At 41.4% G+C, this 21,182-nt stretch overlaps 1 protein-coding gene across 2 annotated transcripts in view; it reads left to right on the top strand.

Annotated features, from left to right (window-relative positions):
* Positions 1-21,182, top strand: part of nbas (NBAS subunit of NRZ tethering complex) — a 339,860-nt gene that overhangs the window by 17,757 nt on the left and 300,921 nt on the right. For both annotated transcript variants that reach the window (XM_038800239.1, XM_038800240.1), the window contains exons 2-11: positions 411-459; positions 1,183-1,219; positions 1,946-2,023; positions 3,163-3,210; positions 10,325-10,368; positions 11,495-11,628; positions 14,007-14,140; positions 16,012-16,110; positions 16,650-16,788; positions 19,545-19,607. In XM_038800239.1, coding sequence (XP_038656167.1) covers positions 411-459; positions 1,183-1,219; positions 1,946-2,023; positions 3,163-3,210; positions 10,325-10,368; positions 11,495-11,628; positions 14,007-14,140; positions 16,012-16,110; positions 16,650-16,788; positions 19,545-19,607 — 825 coding nt within the window. The remainder of the gene's footprint in view (positions 1-410; positions 460-1,182; positions 1,220-1,945; positions 2,024-3,162; positions 3,211-10,324; positions 10,369-11,494; positions 11,629-14,006; positions 14,141-16,011; positions 16,111-16,649; positions 16,789-19,544; positions 19,608-21,182) is intronic.

A 21,182-nucleotide genomic window follows, 5' to 3' on the forward strand; every position in this document is an offset into this window, starting at 1 on the left:
GCTCTGCTATAAAATCTTTGATGATGGATTCTAGAATTTTTCCCACTACCGACGTCAGGCTTACTGGTCTATAATTCCCTGTTTTTATTTTCTACCTCCCGTTTTAAATAGCTCAAGCCTGAATGTTATGGACTCGCACTGCTTGAGTATCTGGAGTCAAGAATGACACTGGTCACTTTGTAATCAGCAGCAAACATCCTCTTTCTGACTTCCTGATATGGGAAGGTCTTTGATGAAGCAACTGAAAATGGTTGGGCCAGGATAGATACTATCCTGAGGACCTCCTGCAACACTGTCCTGTGACATAGGATTCATAACTTTGTTAAATTTTCAAACAGTGTTGTTGAAGGTATGACGTGTTTACTGTGTTATAATGTGCAATTTAACGCCTTTGTTTTATCTTGGTGCAGCCTAGGGGCAACCGAGAACATGGATCCATTATTGTAAAAAACATTTCTGGTAAGTAGCATTTGAACCTGAAGATCAAGGTGAAGAAATTGGGGTAAATTTCCAACCCTATTTTTTTGGGTGAGGGAGTATTTAAAAGATGAAATAACTATAAATGAGACTTTTTACTAGCTAAAACTACTGTTATGTTAACACAACAGATGTTTTGGAAAAGTAAGCAATGTAACTGCACTGACTGATTTTCTCCCTGTTAACAAGAGGCTTGTTAAAAAAAAAATCTGCGTGTTTATGATTGAGTTTGGTTTGTGCTACTGTACCTACATTTCCCAAATGTGAAGTTTTATTTATAAAGTTGATGTTTGTCCGCCACGGGATATATTTGGCTTTCTCACAGAAGTTGGTTTGTAAGATTTGTCTAACTTTTCACCTTTGTGCAAAATGATGTTGTCTTAATCTGAAACAAAAATTTGTGTCTCTCTACTTCAGAAATATATTTTAAATTGGATGAAAATCTAACCTGAAATCCAAACAACGTCAATTTAAAAAACAACCTACTATCTTTAGAGATGCATACTCTAGGTATATTGGTTGGGTCAATAGGGAAAACTGTCAGATTTGTAGTTAGGTTTATTATACCAACAAATACAAAAATATTGCTACATTTAAATACTTTGAATTTTGAATATGTATTGAGATACATCTAAAAATGTTAACAATGTTGTGAATGAATAGTCATCATTCCTGATCTCTAAAACAATTTTCTTTGCATTTCAGGTCCCTTTAAATTTCTCGTTCAATATGTCGGGTATAGGTAATTGCAATTGATATTTTCCTTGCATTTTCCTTGAATTTTTGGTGGGGATGTTGGGAGGAGTGTGTCACAGAGTTTGAAGCTACCTCAAGTTTATTATTGACCACTTTTGCAGAGCAAAGCGTTTTTAGTTCAGACACTTAATCAAATGACATGAGTTTCTTGTCAATTTAACTTGTCAGAAGAGGTTGCAATAATTTTTATTATTAAAGGAAATTGTTTCATAGAATCATAGAATCTACAGTGCAGAAGGAGGCCACTCGGCCCATTGAGTCTGCATCGGCCTTTGTAAAGAGCACCCCACCCAAGCCCACAGTTCCACACTATCCCCCCAACCCAGCAATCCCAGCCAACCTTTTTGGACACTAAGAGCAATTTAGCATAACCAAATCCAATTAACCTGCTGTGGGAGGAAACCAGAGCACCCGGTGGAAATCCGCACACAACGTGGGGAGAACATGCAGACTTTGTACAGACAGGGACCTAAGCCAGGAATCGAACTGGGGACCCTGGAGCTGTGAAGCAGCAGTGCTAACCACTGTGCTACCGTGCTGCCTTCCACTTTTGTTTATTGCTCCACTTTTGAAACTTTAAAGTGACAACACCTATTCTCAATTCACTGTGTTCTTAGTGAACTGCATTAATATCATGTTTAATAATATTTTCTTAGTTGTTTTAAGACAGTTTTTTAACAGTCACATTCTTTTTGAATTTTCTCTTATGCAGCCATTCCAGCTCTTTGCTCTCTCCAAGCTTTCTTCTATTGGTTAATAAACAGATCAACTGGCAACTTGTTGTAGCCAGGTAAGTATCACAGTTGATGCTTACATTATTTTTTGTGTTGTAATTTCCTTCTATAAATAAACTAAGTTAATATGCAGTATTGTTTTTCAATTATCATAATCTGAGAAGCTTTCAGGGCTAATGACTTGAGAATGACCTATTTTGGCATTTTTCTAAATGAACCCTTTATCTGTTCAATATGGTCTGAAAAAGAGACAGCACTAGTTTGTTTTCAATATGAAGTCACTTTTGGTTTGTCAAAAAGCAACAAAACATAACTTTCTGTGATCGGTTTAGCTCATGTTCCCTGTGCAAGTACAGCAGTTTCACAGCATTCAGCACGTTTCGATTGTAAATTAGACGACACATTTTTGTGAAGCTAATGTAAGAATAATAATAAAATAATAATCACTTATTGTCACAAGTAGGCTTCAATGAAGTTACTGTGAAAAGCCCCTAGTCGCCACATTCCGGCGCCTGTTCGGGGAGGCCGGTACGGGAATTGAACCCACGCTGCTGGCCTTGTTCTGTATTACAAGCCAGCTATTTAGCCCACTGTGCTAAACCAGCCCCTGAACCCTAAACGTGAACCACATATCTGACACCAATTTCTTTATATTCATATTTAATCCTTGCCTAAAGTTATGGAAATAACGACAAGTATCATTATTTAGATAGCAAATTATGGTCCCATATACCCTTACATTACACTTACATTGGTATGGATTTTTAAAAAAGTGAAGCTACAAGACATTTACTCGGGTATAATAAGCCAAATTTAAGCTGGTTATTAAAATAAAAGCCCCATCTTTTTTTAAGACAGCTTTTAGTGCATTTGACATCACCTCAGTCAGCATTGCCTTTGGCTTGTTTTATTCGGATAGATAATACCAAGTACTGGCCTGAAAATGTGCCCCTATGATGCCTAGCATTTTGTTTGTAAAGTTGTGATTAACACTTCTACAGTTTTAATACCTCACATGGACTATTTTCATGCAAACAAGTTTTTGCTGATTGAACCTCATTTTTAGTAAGCAACTTTGTTGAGCCCCATGTGCTATCTTTTGAGTATTAAAGTTTTAGATCTGTATGTAATGTTGATTGTTCAAAGTTTATATGCATGAAAACTTTACATTCAGTTATCTCTTGTTTTCTGACAGGAATGGGAAGTTGTTGGCAGTGGTTCAGGACCAGTGTATTGAGATCAGGTACTGTATGGTATCTATAAAATATTCTACTTCATTATCTTTTTGCATAAGGGCAGCATGGTGGTGCAGTGGTTAGCACTGCTGCGTCACTGCACCGAGGTCCCAGGTTCGATCCCGGTACTGGGTCACTGTCCCTGTGGAGTTTGCACATTCTCCCCGTGTTTGCGTGGGTTTCACCCCCACAATCCCAAGATATGCAGGGTAGATCAATTGGCCACGCTAAATTGCCCCTTGATTGGAAAAAATTAATTGGGTATTCTAAAATTTTTTTTAAGTTCTCCTTTTGCATTATATTTTTCAAAAAGTGACGAGTCATGTGTAAGTCCTACATGGAATTTGCAGCAAAGAAACATGACATTCAGCCCAGCTGGTCTGTCCCAATGTTTATGCTCCACAAAAGCTTCCTCTGACCCTACTTCATTCAAATCTATCTGCTTATCCTCCGTGTTTGGATTCTTGCTTCAACAGGAACTTGTGCTTTCCTGACTTTATTAGGAAATTTTCAGTTTTTTGTTGGGCTACTCGATAGACCATTGGAAGGATTCAACTTAACTAATATTTCTTCACCCCACTGCCCCCCCAAAGAAAAGTAAAAGAAAAATCACCCCGATCAAAATACAGCTATTGCTGATTGATTATGGAGATGTTTACTGCTGATATACTCAACTTGCTAACGTATTCTATGATGGATGTTAGGGTGGACGAGTATGGAGTCATAGAATCCCTACAGTGCACCTTTCACCCTCCGGTTTTTATTTCTATTCCGATCTTGCTCATTGATGACTGATTTGGTTCCATGCACATCCTCTGGTACCTTACCAAAATGGCCGTTCTTCACCTATGAGCAGAGACTTACAAAAGAATTGCAGGGTAATGGGAGCCTGGACTGTGTTTAATTTTCCTTTTTTTTTTGTAGCCCAGGAATGTTGTGGCTGACTGGCCTACTGGCTCCAACTGAAATCAGCTACCTCAGTTTGGCGGATCAAGCATAAGAACAGAAAATAGGAGTAGGCCATTAGGCCCAATGAGCCTGCTCTTCCATTCATGGCTGACCATCCACCTCAATGCCCCTTTCCCATATTATCCCTTTAGGTCATTGGTAATTAAAAATCTGTCAATCTTTACTTTAACTATATTCAGTGACAGCCCTCTGGGGTAGAGAATTCCAAAGATTCACACACTTCTGAGTAAATAGATTTCTCCTCTTCTTGCTCCTAAGTGGCTTCCCCCTTAGTTTGAAATTGTCCCCGAGTTCTAGACTCCCCAACCAGGAGAGATCAGCTCTCATTCTTCAAAACCCGAGAGAATACAGACGGTGTTTCCCCAATTGGTCCTCATAGGACAGTCCTGCATTTTGGGAATAAGCCGAGTGCATTTGCTCACTCTCTCTGTGGCAATAATAACCTTTCTAAGGTAGTGGAACAAAAACTACACCTTGTTCTAACCAAGTTTCTATACAGTTGAAGCAGGACTGCGATACTCCTGTACCCAAATTCTCTTGCGATAAAGGCCAACATACCATTAGCCTTCCTAATTGTTTGCTGCACTTGTATGTTAGCCTTCAGTGACTTATTGACAAGGTCACCCATGTCCCTTTGAACATTACACACTGCAGAGGTAGTCCTATACTTTTGAGGGCTCTTGCTCGCCCTCTTGGTTGAGACCGCCCCCAATTACGGCATGGATGGCCAGGCATCGACCATCGATGACCGTTGTGCTCCTGGCTGGATGCCTGGCTTCTGCTGCTGGCTATCTGGCCTATCCTCTGCTCTCTCGCCCTCACCGTCCAGTCTGGTTGTTGCCCAGCCCTCTCGTTTTCAGCTCTGTTGCCTGGCTGGTCTGTCACTCTGCCCCAGCTGGTTGCCGCTCCCCGATTCCCCGAGGCACGATACCAGCGCTTGCCTGGCCTCCTTTGCACCTCCCAACTGCTGCTCTGCTCACCTCTATGCTCTTGCTTGAATGGCTGGGCCTCGGGCCTCGTCAACTGCATGTGCTCCTGGCTGACTGCCTGGCCACTGTTGCTGGCTATGTAGCCTGGTGGCCTTTGTTCTTTTTGGTGGGTGCCCACCCACCCTCCTCAGCCCTAGCTTGGAGGTCATGAGTCACCCCGCTTCTCTCCTCGACAGTTGCTGGCTAGCACCTCTACCTCTCTTCCTGGAGGAATTCCAGAAGTGATGCCCTGGGCTGAAATAACTGGCCTCTGACAACCACAACCAACTTCCTTTCTGCTAGGTATAACTTCAACTAGTGGAGAGTTTTCTTCCTGATTCCCATTGACTTCAATTTTGCTGAGACTCTTTGATGCCAACCTCAGTCAATGACTGTTTTGATGACATAAGAACTAGGAGCAGGAGTAGGCTATCTGGCCTTACGAGCCTGCTCCGCCATTCAATGAGATCATGGCTGATCTTTTGTGGACTCAGCTCCACTTTCCGGCCCGAACACCATAATCCTTAATCCCTTTATTCTTCAAAAAACTATCTATCTTTATCTTAAAAACATTTAATGAAGGAGCCTCTACTGCTTCACTGGGCAAGGAATTCCATTGATTCACAACCCTTTGGGTGAAGAAGTTCCTCCTAAACTCAGTCCTAAATCTACTTCCCCTTATTTTGAGGCTATGCCCCTAGTTCTGCTTTCACCCACCAGTGGAAACAACCTGCCCGCATCTATCCTATCTATTCCCTTCATAATTTTATATGTTTCTATAAGATCTCCCCTCATCCTTCTAAATTCCAGCGAGTACAGTCCCAGTCTACTCAACCTGTCCTCGTAATCCAACCCCTTCAGCTCTGGGATTAACCTAGTGAATCTCCTCTGCACACCCTCAAGTGCCAGTACGTCCTTTCTCAAGTAAGGAGACCAAAACTGAACACACTACTCCAGGTGTGGCCTCACTAACACCGTATACAATTGCAACATAACCTCCCGAGTCTAAAACTCCATCCTTCTAGCCATGAAGGACAAAATTCCATTTGCCTTCTGAATCACCTGTTGCACCTGTAAACCAACTTTCTGCGACTCATGCACTAGCACACCCAGGTCTCTCTGTACAGCAGCATGCTTTAATATTTTATCATTTAAATAATAATCCCGTTTGCTGTTATTCCTACCAAAATGGATAACCTCACATTTGGCAACATTGTATTCCATCTGCCAGACCCTAGTCCATTCACAACCTATCCAAATCCCTCTGCAGACTTCCAGTATCCTCTGCACTTTTTGCTTTACCACTCATCTTAGTGTCGTCTGCAAACTTGGACACATTGCACTTGGTCCCCAACTCGTCATCTATGTAAATTGTGAACAATTGTGGGCCCAGCACTTATCCCTGAGGGACACCACTAGCTACTGATTGCCAACCAGAGAAACACCCATTAATCCCCACTCTTTGCTTTCTATTAATTAACCAATCCTCTATTCATGCTACTACTTCACCCTTAATGCCATGCATCTTTATCTCATGCAGCAACCTTTTGTGTGGCACCTTGTCAAAGGCTTTCGGGAAATCCAGATATACCACATCCATTGGCTCCCCGTTATCTACTGCACTGGTAATGTCCTCAAAAATTCCACTAAATTAGTTAAGCACAACCTGCCCTTTATGAATCCATGCTGCGTCTGCCCAATGGGACAATTTCTATCCAGGTGCCTCGCTATTTCTTCCTTGACGATAGATTCCAGCATTTTCCCTACTATTAAAGTTAAAATCACTGGCCTATAATTACCCGCTCTCTGCCTTCCTCCTTTTTCAAACAGTGTTGTCACGTTTGCTAATTTCCAATCCACCGGGACCACCCCAGAGTCTAGTGAATTTTGGTAAATTATCACTAGTGCATTTGTAATTTTCCTAGCCATCTCTATTAGCACTTTGGGATGCATTCCATCAGGGCCAGGAGACCTGTCTACCTTTAGCCCCATTAGCTTGCCCATCGCTACCTCCTTAGTGATAACAATCCTCTCAAGGTCCTCATCTGTCATAGCCTCATTTCTATCAGTCACTGGCATGTTATTTGTGTCTTCCACTGTGAAGACCGACCCAAAAAACCTGTTCAGTTCCTCAGCCATTTCCTCATCTCCCATTATTAAAACTCCCTTCTCATCCTCTAAAGGACCAATATTTACCTTAGCCACTCTTTTTTTGTTTTATATATTTGTAGATTTGTATATTTGACAAAGGCAGTAACTCTCTCACCTCGGGAATTTAACTCTTTTGTCCATGTTGGACCAAGACTAATGAGGGCCTGGAGCCAAGTTGCTCTTGCAGAATCCAAAATGAGTGTCTGTGAACAGGTCATAGCTGAGTAAGTGCCACTTGATAGCACTGTCAATGACACCTCCCATCAATTTTCTGATGATTGAGAGAAGAGTGACAGGGTGGTAATTAGTTGGATTGGATTTGTATTTTTTTTGGTTGTTAGGACATAGCTGCATAATTTTCCACAGCACCAGGTAGATGCCACAGCTTAGACTTGTCATCCAGTGTTTTTTCTCATCCGATGTAGAAACAGGACATGCCTCATCTGCTTGTTTTTTCAGCCTGATAACTTGCACCCCAATGTTAGTCCAGTGACATCATTTTTGCCTTTGGCTGCCCTCCAGACCGAATGCCAGAAACCTGACTGCTGCCTTGAATCTTCACTCAATGGAAGTTCAGAAACTTCGCATCAAATTAGCAAATCTAAGTCTCCCACATCACCCTGGCAAACTGTTTCTACCTCTGACACTTTACAATGTATATCTTTAAATTTTTCCAATTATGGGACAATTTAGCACGGCCAATCCACAAACACTGCACACCTTTTGGGTTGTGTGGGTGAAAGCCACACAGGAATGTGGAAAATGTGCAAACACTACACGGGCAGTGATCTGGGACCGGTATCGTTCCTCTGCGGTGTGAGGCAGCAGTGCTACACTGTGCCACCATGTCACCCCTGACAGTTCGAAATTTCTTACATTTAAGAAACACTCTGCTCATTTGTTTCTCCTGTCAAACTGGATAACTTCACATTTTTCCATTTTATATTCCAGCTACCATACTCTTCCTCCTCATAAAGTCTGTCCAAATCCTCTTGAAGCTGCTTTGGATCTTTCTCGCAACACACGTTCCCACCTAGTTTTATGTCATCCGCAAACCTGGAAATATTACATTTGGTTGTCACATCCAAATAATTGATTTATATTTTGAACAGTGGGCTCCAAGTACTGATCCTTGTCGTACCCCACGAGCCTGCCAATGCGAGCATGACCCGTTTATTCCTGCTCCTGTTTTCTGCCTGTTAATCAATCCTTAATCCATGCCAGTATATTATCCCCTATCCCATGTGCTTTAATTTTGTTAATCAATCTCCTGTGGGGAACTTGTCAAAAACCTTCTGAAAATGCAAGTATACTATGTCCACTGATTGCCATTTCTCGATTCTGTCAGTAACATATTCAAAAACTCCCAACAGGTTTCTCAAACATGATTTTCCATGTTGACTATGCCCAATTAGATGATTATTATCCAAGTGTACATTTATCACATGCTTTATTATGGATTGTGGCATTTTCTCAATTACTGATGTAAGGCGAGCAGGTCAACAGTGGTCGTTATGGCAGCACAGTGGTTAGCACGGTTTCTTCACAGCACCAGGGTCCCAGGGTCGAATCCCGGCTCGGGTCATTGTCTGTGTGGGGTCTGCACGTTTTCCCCTGTGCCTGGGTGGGTTTCCTCCAGGTGCTCTGGTTTCCTGCCACAAGTCCCAAAAGACGTGCTGTTAGGTAATTTAGACATTCTGAATTCTGCCTCTGTGTACCTGAACAGGAATGTGGTGACTAGGGGCTTTTCACAGTAACTTTGTTGCAGTGTTAATGTAAGCCTACTTGTGACACAAAAGATTATCATTAGTTTCCAGTTTTCTCTCTCCTGCTCGGACACTCTTCATGTGTTAAATATGGTTAAGGTGACACAGTGGTTAGCACTGCTGCCTCACAGTATCAGGGACATGTGTTCAATTCCAGCCTTGGTGACTGTCTATGTGGAGTTTGCACACTCTCCCAGTGTCTGCGTGGGCTTGCAGTGGGTACTCCAGTTTCCTTCCACAGTGCAAAGATGTGCAGGTGAGGTGGATTGGCCATGCAAAATTGCCCCTTAGTGTCCAGGCATGTGCAGGTTTGACGAACGGGGCCTATCACTTACCTGGTGCAAGTGAGGGTCATCTCCAGCGCAAGCATGTTGACCACGTTCGGTCCAGAAGGCTGCCTCTTCCAATGATTCCTTATCCCTGGAGCTCACTTCATCAGCCGCAGAGACCAAACGCAGTGGAGGATCATCCTCACGACCTTCCTCTGGTGCCACACTCGAAGCCTGCGCAGGTCGTTGTAGAACCGCATGGAGATAGAGACATCGAGATGACGGAGGCAGTGGACTCTGACTCCGAGATGGAGACACAGGATGCCTCCGAGGGGGAGTCCTCGGTCCCACGGCCCTTGGATGTACTGCTTTTACGCTGTTCGTCGCTGAAGCGTTCTTCTTGTTACACGCCGCCCGATCCAACACCTCGTGCAAATGGTGTCCAGCCTGCGGCAAAACGCATCCGATGCCTTCCTTTGCCAGGGTCTTCGGTGGATTCCTTGTACTTTGGGAGGGGGGGGGGGGGGGAGAGTTATAAGCTGTCTGATTACTACTGGCTGGAGACTAATGGCAAACCCACAATCCTTAGTGAGTATGAGCTTCCCCAATAAGAGTGGCTGAGAATTCATTAGCAGAGTCGCCTACATAAATAGAGCTGGCCAGTGTGGAACCAGCTAGTGAGGAGTGAGCAGTAGTGGAGTACTGCTGCTGTTGTATATATGTAATTATAAATAAAGTTATTTCTTTTGATTCTACAAAATAATGCTGGATTCTTCATGGCCCTCACAAATGTAGGGTTACATTGATAGCGCAGAAGAGTGGGCCTTGGTCGGGTGTTCTTTTGGAGGGTCGGTGAGACTTGATGGGCCGAATGGCTTCCTGCACTGTTGGAATTCTATGATTCCTGAGATGTTCTTACAAAAATGCTTTGGGTTTCCTAAAATAATTGAATAAAAGTTTGCATTGTTTAGTTCTTAATTTTGGCAAATTATGTTACAGATCTGCAAGAGATGAATTTGGATCTGTCATTGGAAAATGTATAGGTATTGTACCAATTCAAATTCTATACCGTACTTAAAGGGTCTTATTGATAATAGGATTGCTTATATTATGATTAGAGCTTTCCATATTCACTTTCAATAGACTTGCTTAACAGGGCACCTTTGAGAACTTTCATATAACTTTTAGCTTTAATCTTTTCCAAGTTGGAACGTTTGAGATTCATAACATGTTTGCAGCTTAATAATGCTATTATCAGTTTGATAAATGACTGAAATAAAAACATTACAATAATGTGGGTGGGCAGCACGCTGGCACAGTGGTTAGCACTGCGGCCTCACGGTGCCGAGGTCCCAGGTTCGATCCCTGCTCTGGGTCACTGTCCGTGTGGGGTTTCCACATTCTCTCCGTGTTTGTGTGGGTTTCGCCCCAACAACCCAAAAGATGTCCAACATAGGTGGATTGGCCATGCAAATGAAATGATGTGGGCAGTAGGTGGGTGAGCAAATTGGCACAAATACTATGGGCTGAATGGCCTTTTTCAATGCTGTACAATTCTATGATTAGTGGTTAAAATTGTCTCCCTTGCCCAGATAAATCTTAATTGCAGATCATATTATATGTAGTGCTCTTTGTGAAAATTTGAATTCTAAGGAAACATATTATTGTGGTTATACCTTATTTGCATATTTGATGGCATGGGGAAATCAGCTTTTATTAACTGCCCTGATCAGCATTGCTATCACAGTTTGAACAAAGAGAAGTACAGCACAGGAACAGGCCCTTCGGCCCTCCAAGCCTGCGCCGACCATGCTGCCCGTCTAAACTAAAATCTTCTACACTTCCGGGGTCCGTATCCCTCTATTCCCATCCTATTCATGTATTTGTCAAAATGTATTTGGTTGATAGGTACCACACCACATGTGTTTAATGCAGTGGAGCGATAGAGTCACAGTATTGACATTCGTTAGGGCACTATTTGAAGAAACTGTCACTATATAAATGATCTGTCTAATGACTAAATATTTTTTTACAGCAGTTTTCAGGCAATGGAGTGAAAGTCAATTTCCTTCTCATAACATACAGCTTTAAGACATTTTATTAATGGTGAGACTTTTTTTGGATATTGACAGTATGCAAATTTTAGCTATTCTTCATTTCTGTCCTTAGTTCCAAAAGACCCTCATCCCCAGTGGCGTTGTGTGACATGGAGTCATGATTGTACACTGCTGGCTTATGCTGAAAGTACAGGCACAGTGAGAGTGTTTGACTTGATGGGCAGTGAACTTTTCATCATTCTACCGGTAACACTGAAATTTATCTTGTATGTTTCTGCATGTGAATGTGCAATGTACTGTCCTATGAGAGTAACATGTTTGTTGCCCGTTATGGACATATGTTGGGAAACCTACATCCAATAGACTAAAAACACGTTCAAGACATAGGGTTTGAAGTAAGTTCGAGGGAAATTGTTGGGATAAATGGAATAATGTTAAATATTAACAATTGAATGTGCACTGTTTTAATATGTATGTAGTTATCAGTAGGTAATCAAGATTGAGTCATTTGGTCAAATTTTTTACAGCAATGTGTACTTTTTTTTCTGGCTAAAATTAATTCTTCCCATCTTTTGGTGACCAACTTTGCCAATAATTTAACACAAAAGTTCATTCAATATGATATGGTGTTGGCATTAAATAAGTCTCCAGGTCTGTTTCAGAGGTATCATAGGCTTGCAACTAAAAATAAAATCAACACTTCCAATAGTGCAGGCTGATGCAATGTTAAATACTGTGATACAGAGGGATACAACTCATCTATCATGCTGAAAAACAAGCAGGTTAGGCATGTTCTGTTTCTACATCGGATGAGAAAAAACACGGGAGGACAAGTCAAAGCTGTAGCATCTACCTGGTGATGTGGAAACCTATGCAACTATGTCCTGTCCACAAAAAAACAGGGCAAATCCAATCCAGCTAATGACAGACCTCATTACAGTCTGGTCCAACATGGACAAAAGAGTTGAATTCCCGAGGTGAAAGAGTTATTGCCTTTGTCATCAAAACAGTCATTGACTAAGTGTGGCATCAGAGTCTCAGCAAAATTGAAGTCAATGGGAATCAGGAAGAAAACTCTCCACTAGTTGGAGTTAAACCGAGCAGAAAGGAATACGGTTGTGGTTGTTAGAGGCCAGTTATTTCAGCTCAGGGCATCACTTCTGAAAATCCTCCAGGAGGCCCAACCATCTTCAGCTGCTTCACCAATGGCCTTCCTTCCATCTTTTCATCAGATGTGAGGTTGTCACTGATGATTACAATGTTCAACACCATTCACAACTCCTTAGATACTGAAGCAGGTGTGCTTGCATGCAACAAGACCTGGATGCCAAATCACTGAGAGTCTTTAAGAGAAAGATAGATTGGTTTTTGATCATAAGGGGATCAGGGGCTATGGGGAGAAGGCAGGAGAATGGAGATGAGAAAAATATCAGCCATGATTGAATGGCGGAGCAGACTCAATATGTCGAGTGGCCTAATTCTGCTCCTATGTCTTATAGTCTTATGGAAAGGTTTGGGTTTGGGCTGATAAATGCCGAGCAACATTAACACCACAAAAGTGGTAGTCTATGATGATTTACAGCATGAGAGAAGCTAACCATCACCCCTTGACATTCAATAGCATTACGGTCTCTGAATCCCCCATCATCTACATCCTGGGGGCTACCATTGACCAGAAACTGAACTGGGCTGGATTAGCTCACTGGGCTAAATTGCTGGCTTTTAAAGCAGGCCAGCAGCACGGTTTGATTCCCGTACCAGCCTCCCCGGACAGGCGCCGGAATGTGGCGACTAGGGGCTTTTCACAGTAACTTCATTGAAGCCTACTCGTTACAATAAGCGATTTTCATTTCATTTCATTTCACATTAATACTGTGGCTACAAGAACAGATCAGAGGCTGAAAATTCTGTGGTGTGTTAACTCGTCTCCTGACCCCCCAAAGTGGTTGAATACTTTCTACATGCCTGGATGAGTGCAGCATCAACAACATGCAATTAAAGTAGCCTGCTTGATTGGCACCCCTATCCACCATCTTCCACCACTGGCGCACAATGACAACAGTGTGTATCATCTACAAAATGTATTGCTGCAGCTCATCAAGGCACCTTACATTTGCCTTCCAAACTGGCAACCTCTACGACCTCGGAGGAAGGGAAGCAGACACATAGAATAACACCACTTGCAAGCTCCCTTCCGTCAACTTGACCTGAAACGTTTCGCTGTCCTTTCACTGTTGTCAGGGCTCTTTCCATGCCCCACCCTTCCCCCACCCACCCAAGCATCACAAGGGTATTTTGGGATGAACAGTGAATTTTGACCTTGTCAGCAATGCTCACATTCCCATGAATTAATAAAAAAGCTACCCAGAATATTTTGATGCCTTTCGCACCTTCAAACTGAAAAGACAATCAGCAAATGGTAGTCATACTATCAGACTAAGCATAATACTTGATTTGAAAGAGAATCATAATCTAAGGGTGAAGGCCTCTTGGTATTTCTTTTTTGTAGTGACTTTTAAAGAATTTGTCAAAGTTCAATATGCTGTTGGTGTCGATGTCAAAGGATTATCAATTTTTGAATAATGAAGGAGACATATATATAAATAACAATTTTTTTTTTAAAGACTGCTAGTTCCGCAGGCGATCTTAGTTATGCTATAGCAGGATTGATATTCTTGGAGTCCAGTGATAATCCTCAGTGTTCAACAGAACTTCTAGTTGTGAACTATCGAGGGCAGTTGAAAAGTTACTTGGTCAGGTAAGATGTAGACTTTTAAAATTGATCTACAGTATTTTGCATGACATTTCAACTGTACGTACATATGACTACCTCTTGCTACCTTTGATGTGGAGATGCTGGCGTTGGAGTGGGGTGGGCACAGTAAGATGTCTTATAACACCAGGTCAAAGTCCAACAGGTTTATTTGGAAACACAAGCTATTGGAGGGCAGCTCCTTCATCAGCTCCTTCACTCACCTGTTGAAGGAGCTATGCTCCGAAAGCTAGTGAATCTAAATAAACAGGTTGGACTTTAACCTGGTCTTGCCTGGTTAAACTACTTCCAGCTCAATTCATTATAATTGTTTGTCAGAAATAATTTCTCTTTCAGGAAAATAAGTACTGTCCGAGCTGGTGGCATGTGATCACTAATCACTTCTATTTAATTACATACCTGTATTTATAATCATTGTTACACAAAACACACCTTGCTGAAGAATTTGCCTCAGCCTATCGGGAAGTTAAATTGGATACTTTGAATTTAAATAAAACAAATAAAGACTTTTAGCTAATTAGCATTAACTTTGGGAATGTGAAAATCATTGAATAGTGAAGTCTGTTTGAGATAGGTGCAGAAATAAAAGTGACTTATAGATCAATAAACGTCACAGTATTTCTGTCACTATACAGACTAATTATTTTAAATAGCCACAAGAATGTCATGTTGGCGTTGGTTCGTGCTGAGGATGCACCTAATAGAGACAGTAAATGGACTATTGGGATAAATCTAATGTTACTTAACAAAGCTTGTATTTCAACTGACCATTGCATATACCTCAAACTTTCTATTGTTCACATTATAATCATTAGGTCATATTATCTATTGAATTGACCAAAAGACATGCAATTTGTGGTAACTAGAGAGCCTAAACAGTGGATCTGTAGTCTGTGGGAAAAGGCAAACAACTTGGATTTGCCTCCTTAACCAATAAGATTGAATAATTCTTACTGAAGGGTGGCACAGTGGTCGGCACAGCTGCCTCACAGCACCAGAGACCCGGGTTCAATTCTGGCATTGGGTAACTGGAGTTTTCACGTTCTCCCTGTGTCTGCGTGGGTTTCTTCCGGGTGCTCCTGTTTCCTCCCACAGTCCAAAGAGGTGCAGGTCAGGTGGATTATCCAGCTAAATTGCTCCTTAGTGTCCAAAGATGCGCAGGTTAGGTGGGGTTATGAGGATAGAGCGGGGCAGTGGTGCGGTGCTCTCTCAAGAGGGTCAGTGCAGATTCAATGGGCTGAATGGCATCCTTCTGCACGATAGGAATTCTATGAACTATGCACAATATAGACCAGGAAGTGAAAGTTAAGAGTAGTTAATGAATGTAAAATCTTGTAGAAGAACAGAATGAAGAGAGGGATAGAAAGATGAGATTAGAGAGAAATAAAAGAGACAAAAAGTTTTTTATTTAAATTTCATTTAAATCTTTCAACTTTTTCAGATGTCCAATACTAATTAAAATCTGAAGGAATGAGACGCCATGATTTTCATGCCCAGAAAAGTTGTTTGGCATGCTGTTAAAATTAACTTGCACTCGAACAGACAAGCTCTAACCTTTTCTGGTTTGATCAGTGCATAGTACAGAAACTTCATGCTACTGGATGTGTGTGAATGCTGAATCTGTCAGAGAAGTACTGATGTCACAAAGTTTGGGATAGAGCAGTGTAACTCGGACAGCAACTTTATAGTCCTCATTTACTGCGAATGTGTGGACACTATAGTCGGCTGTCCAGTTTCTTCCTTAATAGTAGCAAATGCTGATAGCCAAAACATACCCTTGCTGCACAATTTGGGCAATTATGTTGAACATTTTCCAAAATCCTTAAATGCTTATGTCTTATTTTACTCCCGTGTAGTGTTGGAACCCATCAAAGTTACCAGGAAAATCACAGCTTCAACTTTAACAGTCATTATTCGCATGGTGTTATTACAGTAATCTATCATTGTGACCACAAGTGAGTATACCTTTGTGCTTTTTTCTGCCTTGTAAATGTGTTTGCGTATAGTTGGCAAGTGAACGAAAAAGTCTTTCTTCTAATTGAGGTAGGCATGTTCTTTACCTTATAAAAATCATTCTTTCCTTTTTATAAATAATAAGTCTTCAGGCTGAAATTGGAGGAGGCTTCCAAAGATGTCAGATGAGCAGGTTAATATTAACTTACTTGAATTTTTTTTCCCCCTGCCTAGTTTTCATCAGGCGAGGTGTTAAAATGAGGACCAATGCTGTATTAAATTTTTAATTACTTTACAAGGAATAGCTGGGAAGGTTAAAAATAGTATTTTAACCCCTCATAATGTTTTATGTACCCTCTACCCAGTACCAGAAAAATCCATATAAGGGATAGTGTTTGGAATGTAGGTGCAAAAAATATTTGAGAATGTATGGTTGAGATAATGAATAGGTAGTGCACACTTTTTTAAGAAGTACTTTTCCTGTTGCAAGCAAAAGCAATCCTTTAATACTATGCTAAGGAAAGAATTTATAATAATACAGGTTACTGCTGGTAGGAGGCTGCGAAATCAGTGAAAAAGGAGTTTCTAAAGCTGCCAGTTATGGAATAACTGCCTGGCGGATTCTGTCTGGTGCTCCATACTACAAGCAGGTCACCAACTATGAGGATGATGTTGGTACTGTAAGTAGTTAACTTTTTTTGGCCTTTTCAAATGTAAGCAACTTATTATCGCACTAATAGTCATGTATTAAATTACTTGTATTAAATTTTGTATCAAAGTGAAAATTAACACCATGTTAGCCATATGTTTCACAGTTTTAAGTAAAATACTGCAGTTAAGTGAAATTTTGATTCTTTTGCACAATCATTCATTGGAAGAACATAAAATCATGGAATAGTGCAGCATGGAAGGAATCCATTCAGCCAATCGAGTTTGTGTCAGCTTCACTGAAGCACAATGAAGAGTTAGCCCCACTCTTTCTCAATATATTTTTCAGATTTAGTTTTAAAGGCTATTATTGAATCCATGTCAAAGAATGGTGGAAAAACCATTTAGATTCTGTTGGGTTAATATTTTTCAAGGTCAGGATTCAGCATTATTGGTGGAACTGAAGCGTACATGTGTAAATTGGAGATCGGCTGTTAGTTATGTTTCCAACAGAAAAGTGCACTGTTGAGTGAATTGCCTTGCATGATGAGCTACTAGACTGGACAGCAGAAAGGAATCCCCTCATTCTCACTGTGACTGGTGAAGATATTGTAAAAATAAATGCAGAATATATTTGTTGATCAGAAATCACTCATAAGGTTTAGAGCCAAAATTCTTACATTCATTGTTGCTATGTATTATAGAAAACATGATATTGTTATTGATATATTGTAGAAAACTGGTTGGCAAGTAGGAAACAAAAAGAAGGAATAAACAAAATGGCAGGCAGTGACAAATGGGGTATCAGTGGATCGGTGCTCGGAGCCCAGCTATTCACTGTATATTTTTAAAATAATATTAATGATTTAGATGAGGGAACTAAATGTAATATCCCCAAATTTGCAGATGCACAAAGCTGGGTGGGAGGGTGAGCTGTGAGGAGGATGCAGAGATCCATCGGTGTGATTTGGACAAGTTGAGTGAGTGGCAAATGAATGTCAGATGCAGAATAATTTGGAGAAATGCGAGGCTATGGAAAGGTACATTATTATGTAAATTAGGAGAGGGGAATGTGCAACGAGATCGGGGTGTCCTCTTACACCAGCCTCTGAAGGTAAACATGCAGTTGCAGAAGTCGGTAAAGAAGGCAAATCAAATGTTGACCTCCATAGGGAGAGGATTCACGTTCAGGAGCAGGGATGTCTTGCTGCAATTATACAGGGCTTTTGTGAGGCCACACCTGGAATATTGCATGCAGTTTTGGTCTCTTTATCTGATGAAGGATGTTCTTGCTTGAGAAGGAATGCAGAGAAGGTTTACCAGACTGAATCCTGGGATGGCAGGACTAACGAATGAGGAGAGATTGAGTCAGTTAGGATTATATCCACTGGAGTTCAGAAGCATGAGGAGGAGGGTCGGCATGGTAGCACAGTGGTTAGCACTGTTGTTTACAGCGCCAGGGACTTGGGTTCGATACTGGCTTGGGTCACTGTTTGTGCGGAATCTGCATGTTCTCCCCGTGTCTGCTTGGGTTTCCTCTGGGTGCTCCGGCTTCCTCCTACAAGTCCCGAAAGACTTGCTTGTTAGGTGAATTGGACGTTTTGAATTCTCCGCCAGTGTACCCGAACAGGCGCCGTACTGTGGCAACTAGGGATTTTCACATTAACTTCATTACAGTGTTAATGTAAGCCTACTTTTGACACTAATAAAGATTATTATTATTATCTCATATAAACCTATAAAATTCGAAGAGGACAGGGTAGATGCAAGCAGGGTGTTCCAGAAGTTGGGGTTGTCCAGAACCAGGGGCCACAGTCTGAGGATATGGTTTAGATAATTTAGGATAGAGCTGATGAGAAATTGCTTCATCCAGAGAGTGGGCGGCCTGTGGAATTTGCAACCACAGAAAGTAGTTGAGGCCAAAACATTGAATGTTTTCAAAAAACAGGTAGAATAGCACTTGGGGCGAAGGGGATCAAAGGAGCGGGCCACAGGGAGCGGGCGGTGGATGAGGCGGGGAAGACGGATTCAGATTATTGAGTTGGATGATCAGCCATGATCAGAATGAATGGCAGAGCAGGCTTGAAGGGCTGAATGGCTTCCTCCTGCTCCTATTTTGTATGTTTCTATATTCCAATTTTGTATCTATGTTTCTGCTGAACTCTGCATCGCATCGGCTTCAGTTTTGCTATGAGCCTAATAAATGGCAGTTCACAATATGCCTTTTAAAAATCCACCTTCACAACTTCAGCTGCATTGTCCTCATCCACCCTCTCTGCCTCATCAAAAATCTTAATCAGTTTAATCAAACGATTTTACCTTAAAACCCCACACTGACTTTAATTTATTAGTCTATTCTAGTCCGTTAACATTTTCTTTATAATTTTGAAAAGTTTCCCCACTACTGATATTGAGCTGACTAGTCTGTAATTCCATCTCTCCTTTTATGAACAGGGAAGTAAAATATCCAATGGTTTGGCACATCCATCTATGTCTAAGGAGGTTAGGAAGATTGTGGCCAACAACTCTGGAATTTTTAGCAGCCTAGCGTGCATCTGTCTAGCCACATTATATACTGCCTGCATTTCCAGTACTATCTCTTTATTTTTCTTTCATCCAGTATCCTGACAAACCTGGTTACCATTGCTTTGGTAAAGTCCACTTCTTTGGCCAAGTATATATAAAAGAACTCTTTGTTGCCAAAGCAAACTTCTTTCAGAATTTCAGAGTCGTAAACTCCTGCGTGTTTAACCCAACCAATACCCTGTTTCTTGTGCTTTGTTTTCAGTCACAAAGAGGTTTCTTAAGGATGCTGAATTTTCAAGGCTTTTGGAGGCGGGAATCAAAACAGGTAAGAAAAAGTGATAATTTAGTGGATGGAGAGTGCCCTGGAAAATTCAATCTCCTTTTCCTAGCCTTTTTAAAGTTTCAGCTCACAATGGGAAAACACACTCTCTCATGTTAAGAGGCCCAATTGCCCTCTGGGTGGGAAGGCTGCCTAAAAGCTGCCTTGTCTCTGACATGATCGGAGGGAGGAGGGATGTGCCAGGGACCTTCACCCAGTAGCCCAACCCATGCCTGTAAACAGCATTACATTGCACCCTTTGAATCTGTCTTCACAAAGTGGAGTCATTCTGCTGGCTTCTCATTCTGACATTTGGTTTCCCAATGTGCAGACAATTTTAAATTAACGGCCACTTTTCTTCAGCCTAGTGTTCCTCAAATGAAGCAAGTACCAATGTAACCATCTCCACTCTTCAAATTATCTGTACTGTACTATTTGTGCTTTTACTACCTCTGTTGAGCTGGATTTGTTGATGCTTCAGTTTTACCAGAGCCTATCTACATTAAGCACTTTGATCAGTCATCATTAAGTTTCAAGATTGTGGTATGCAGTAGACCAGAAGCTAATACGGAAAATTGGGTGCCAGAAGAGAATGATAAAGTTCCAGCTGCTTTCCCAAGCCAGTCAGTAAACTTTGTTGTTCTTACAGCAGTTTTACAATCAAGATCACTGGATTTTTAGACTTAGCATGCTAGAATTTTAGAGGTTGTTAAAACTCCTGAATACTTTTACTGTCACTTGCATGATCAATCAGCACCAGATCTACCGCTTCAATTTTCGACAAGAGAAAGTCTGGATTGTATTTATAACTTGCGCTTGGTGTAAACTCTGAAGTCTTCTCTTCTGAAAGAGAATGTGTAAAAGCCCAACCCACAGCTAGAGGGCAGTGCATACCACATCAGCTCATGGACAGCATTCAGTGGATTAAGCAAACATGATACCAAATGAGAAACCGTCATTCAGTGTTTTCCTGGTTTGGGACTCTCAGTTAATGCTGAAAACAATCATACCCAAACAATTGTGCATTATTATAATTGGGTTTTTTTTTTTCTCTTTTTAAAAAAATATAAATTTAGTGTACCCAATCATTTTTCCAATTAAGGGGCAATTTAGAGTAGCCAATCCACCTAGCTTGCACGTTTTTGGGTTGTGGGGGTAAAACCCACGCAAACACGGGGAGAATGTGCAAACTCCACACGGACAGTGACCCAGAGCCGGGATCGAACCTGGGACCTCAGCGCCGTGAGGCCGCAGTGCTAACCCACTGCGCCACCGTGCTGCCCCATTATTATAATTGTTGCACAGCATTTAAAAAAGATGGAAAAGACACACCCCAAATTTCTCTGGTATGTCAGAGGTGCACTTGTGCTGGTAATTTTAAAGTTAAAAGCACAATATCAGTGAGCCCAGTCAGTGGATTTGAATGCAGCTTTTGATTTGGATATGACGAGCACAGATGACTTGCCATGATTTGAGAAAATGACTGGTGGATAATTATAGAATTGAATAGATTCCAGCATCCGCAGTAATTTGCTTTTATCCAGTGAATAAAACCATTGGTGTCCGAGTGTGCTGGCAGTG

Source organism: Scyliorhinus canicula, chromosome 6 (genome assembly GCF_902713615.1).
Source record: "Scyliorhinus canicula chromosome 6, sScyCan1.1, whole genome shotgun sequence".
NCBI classification, from domain to species: domain Eukaryota; kingdom Metazoa; phylum Chordata; class Chondrichthyes; order Carcharhiniformes; family Scyliorhinidae; genus Scyliorhinus; species Scyliorhinus canicula.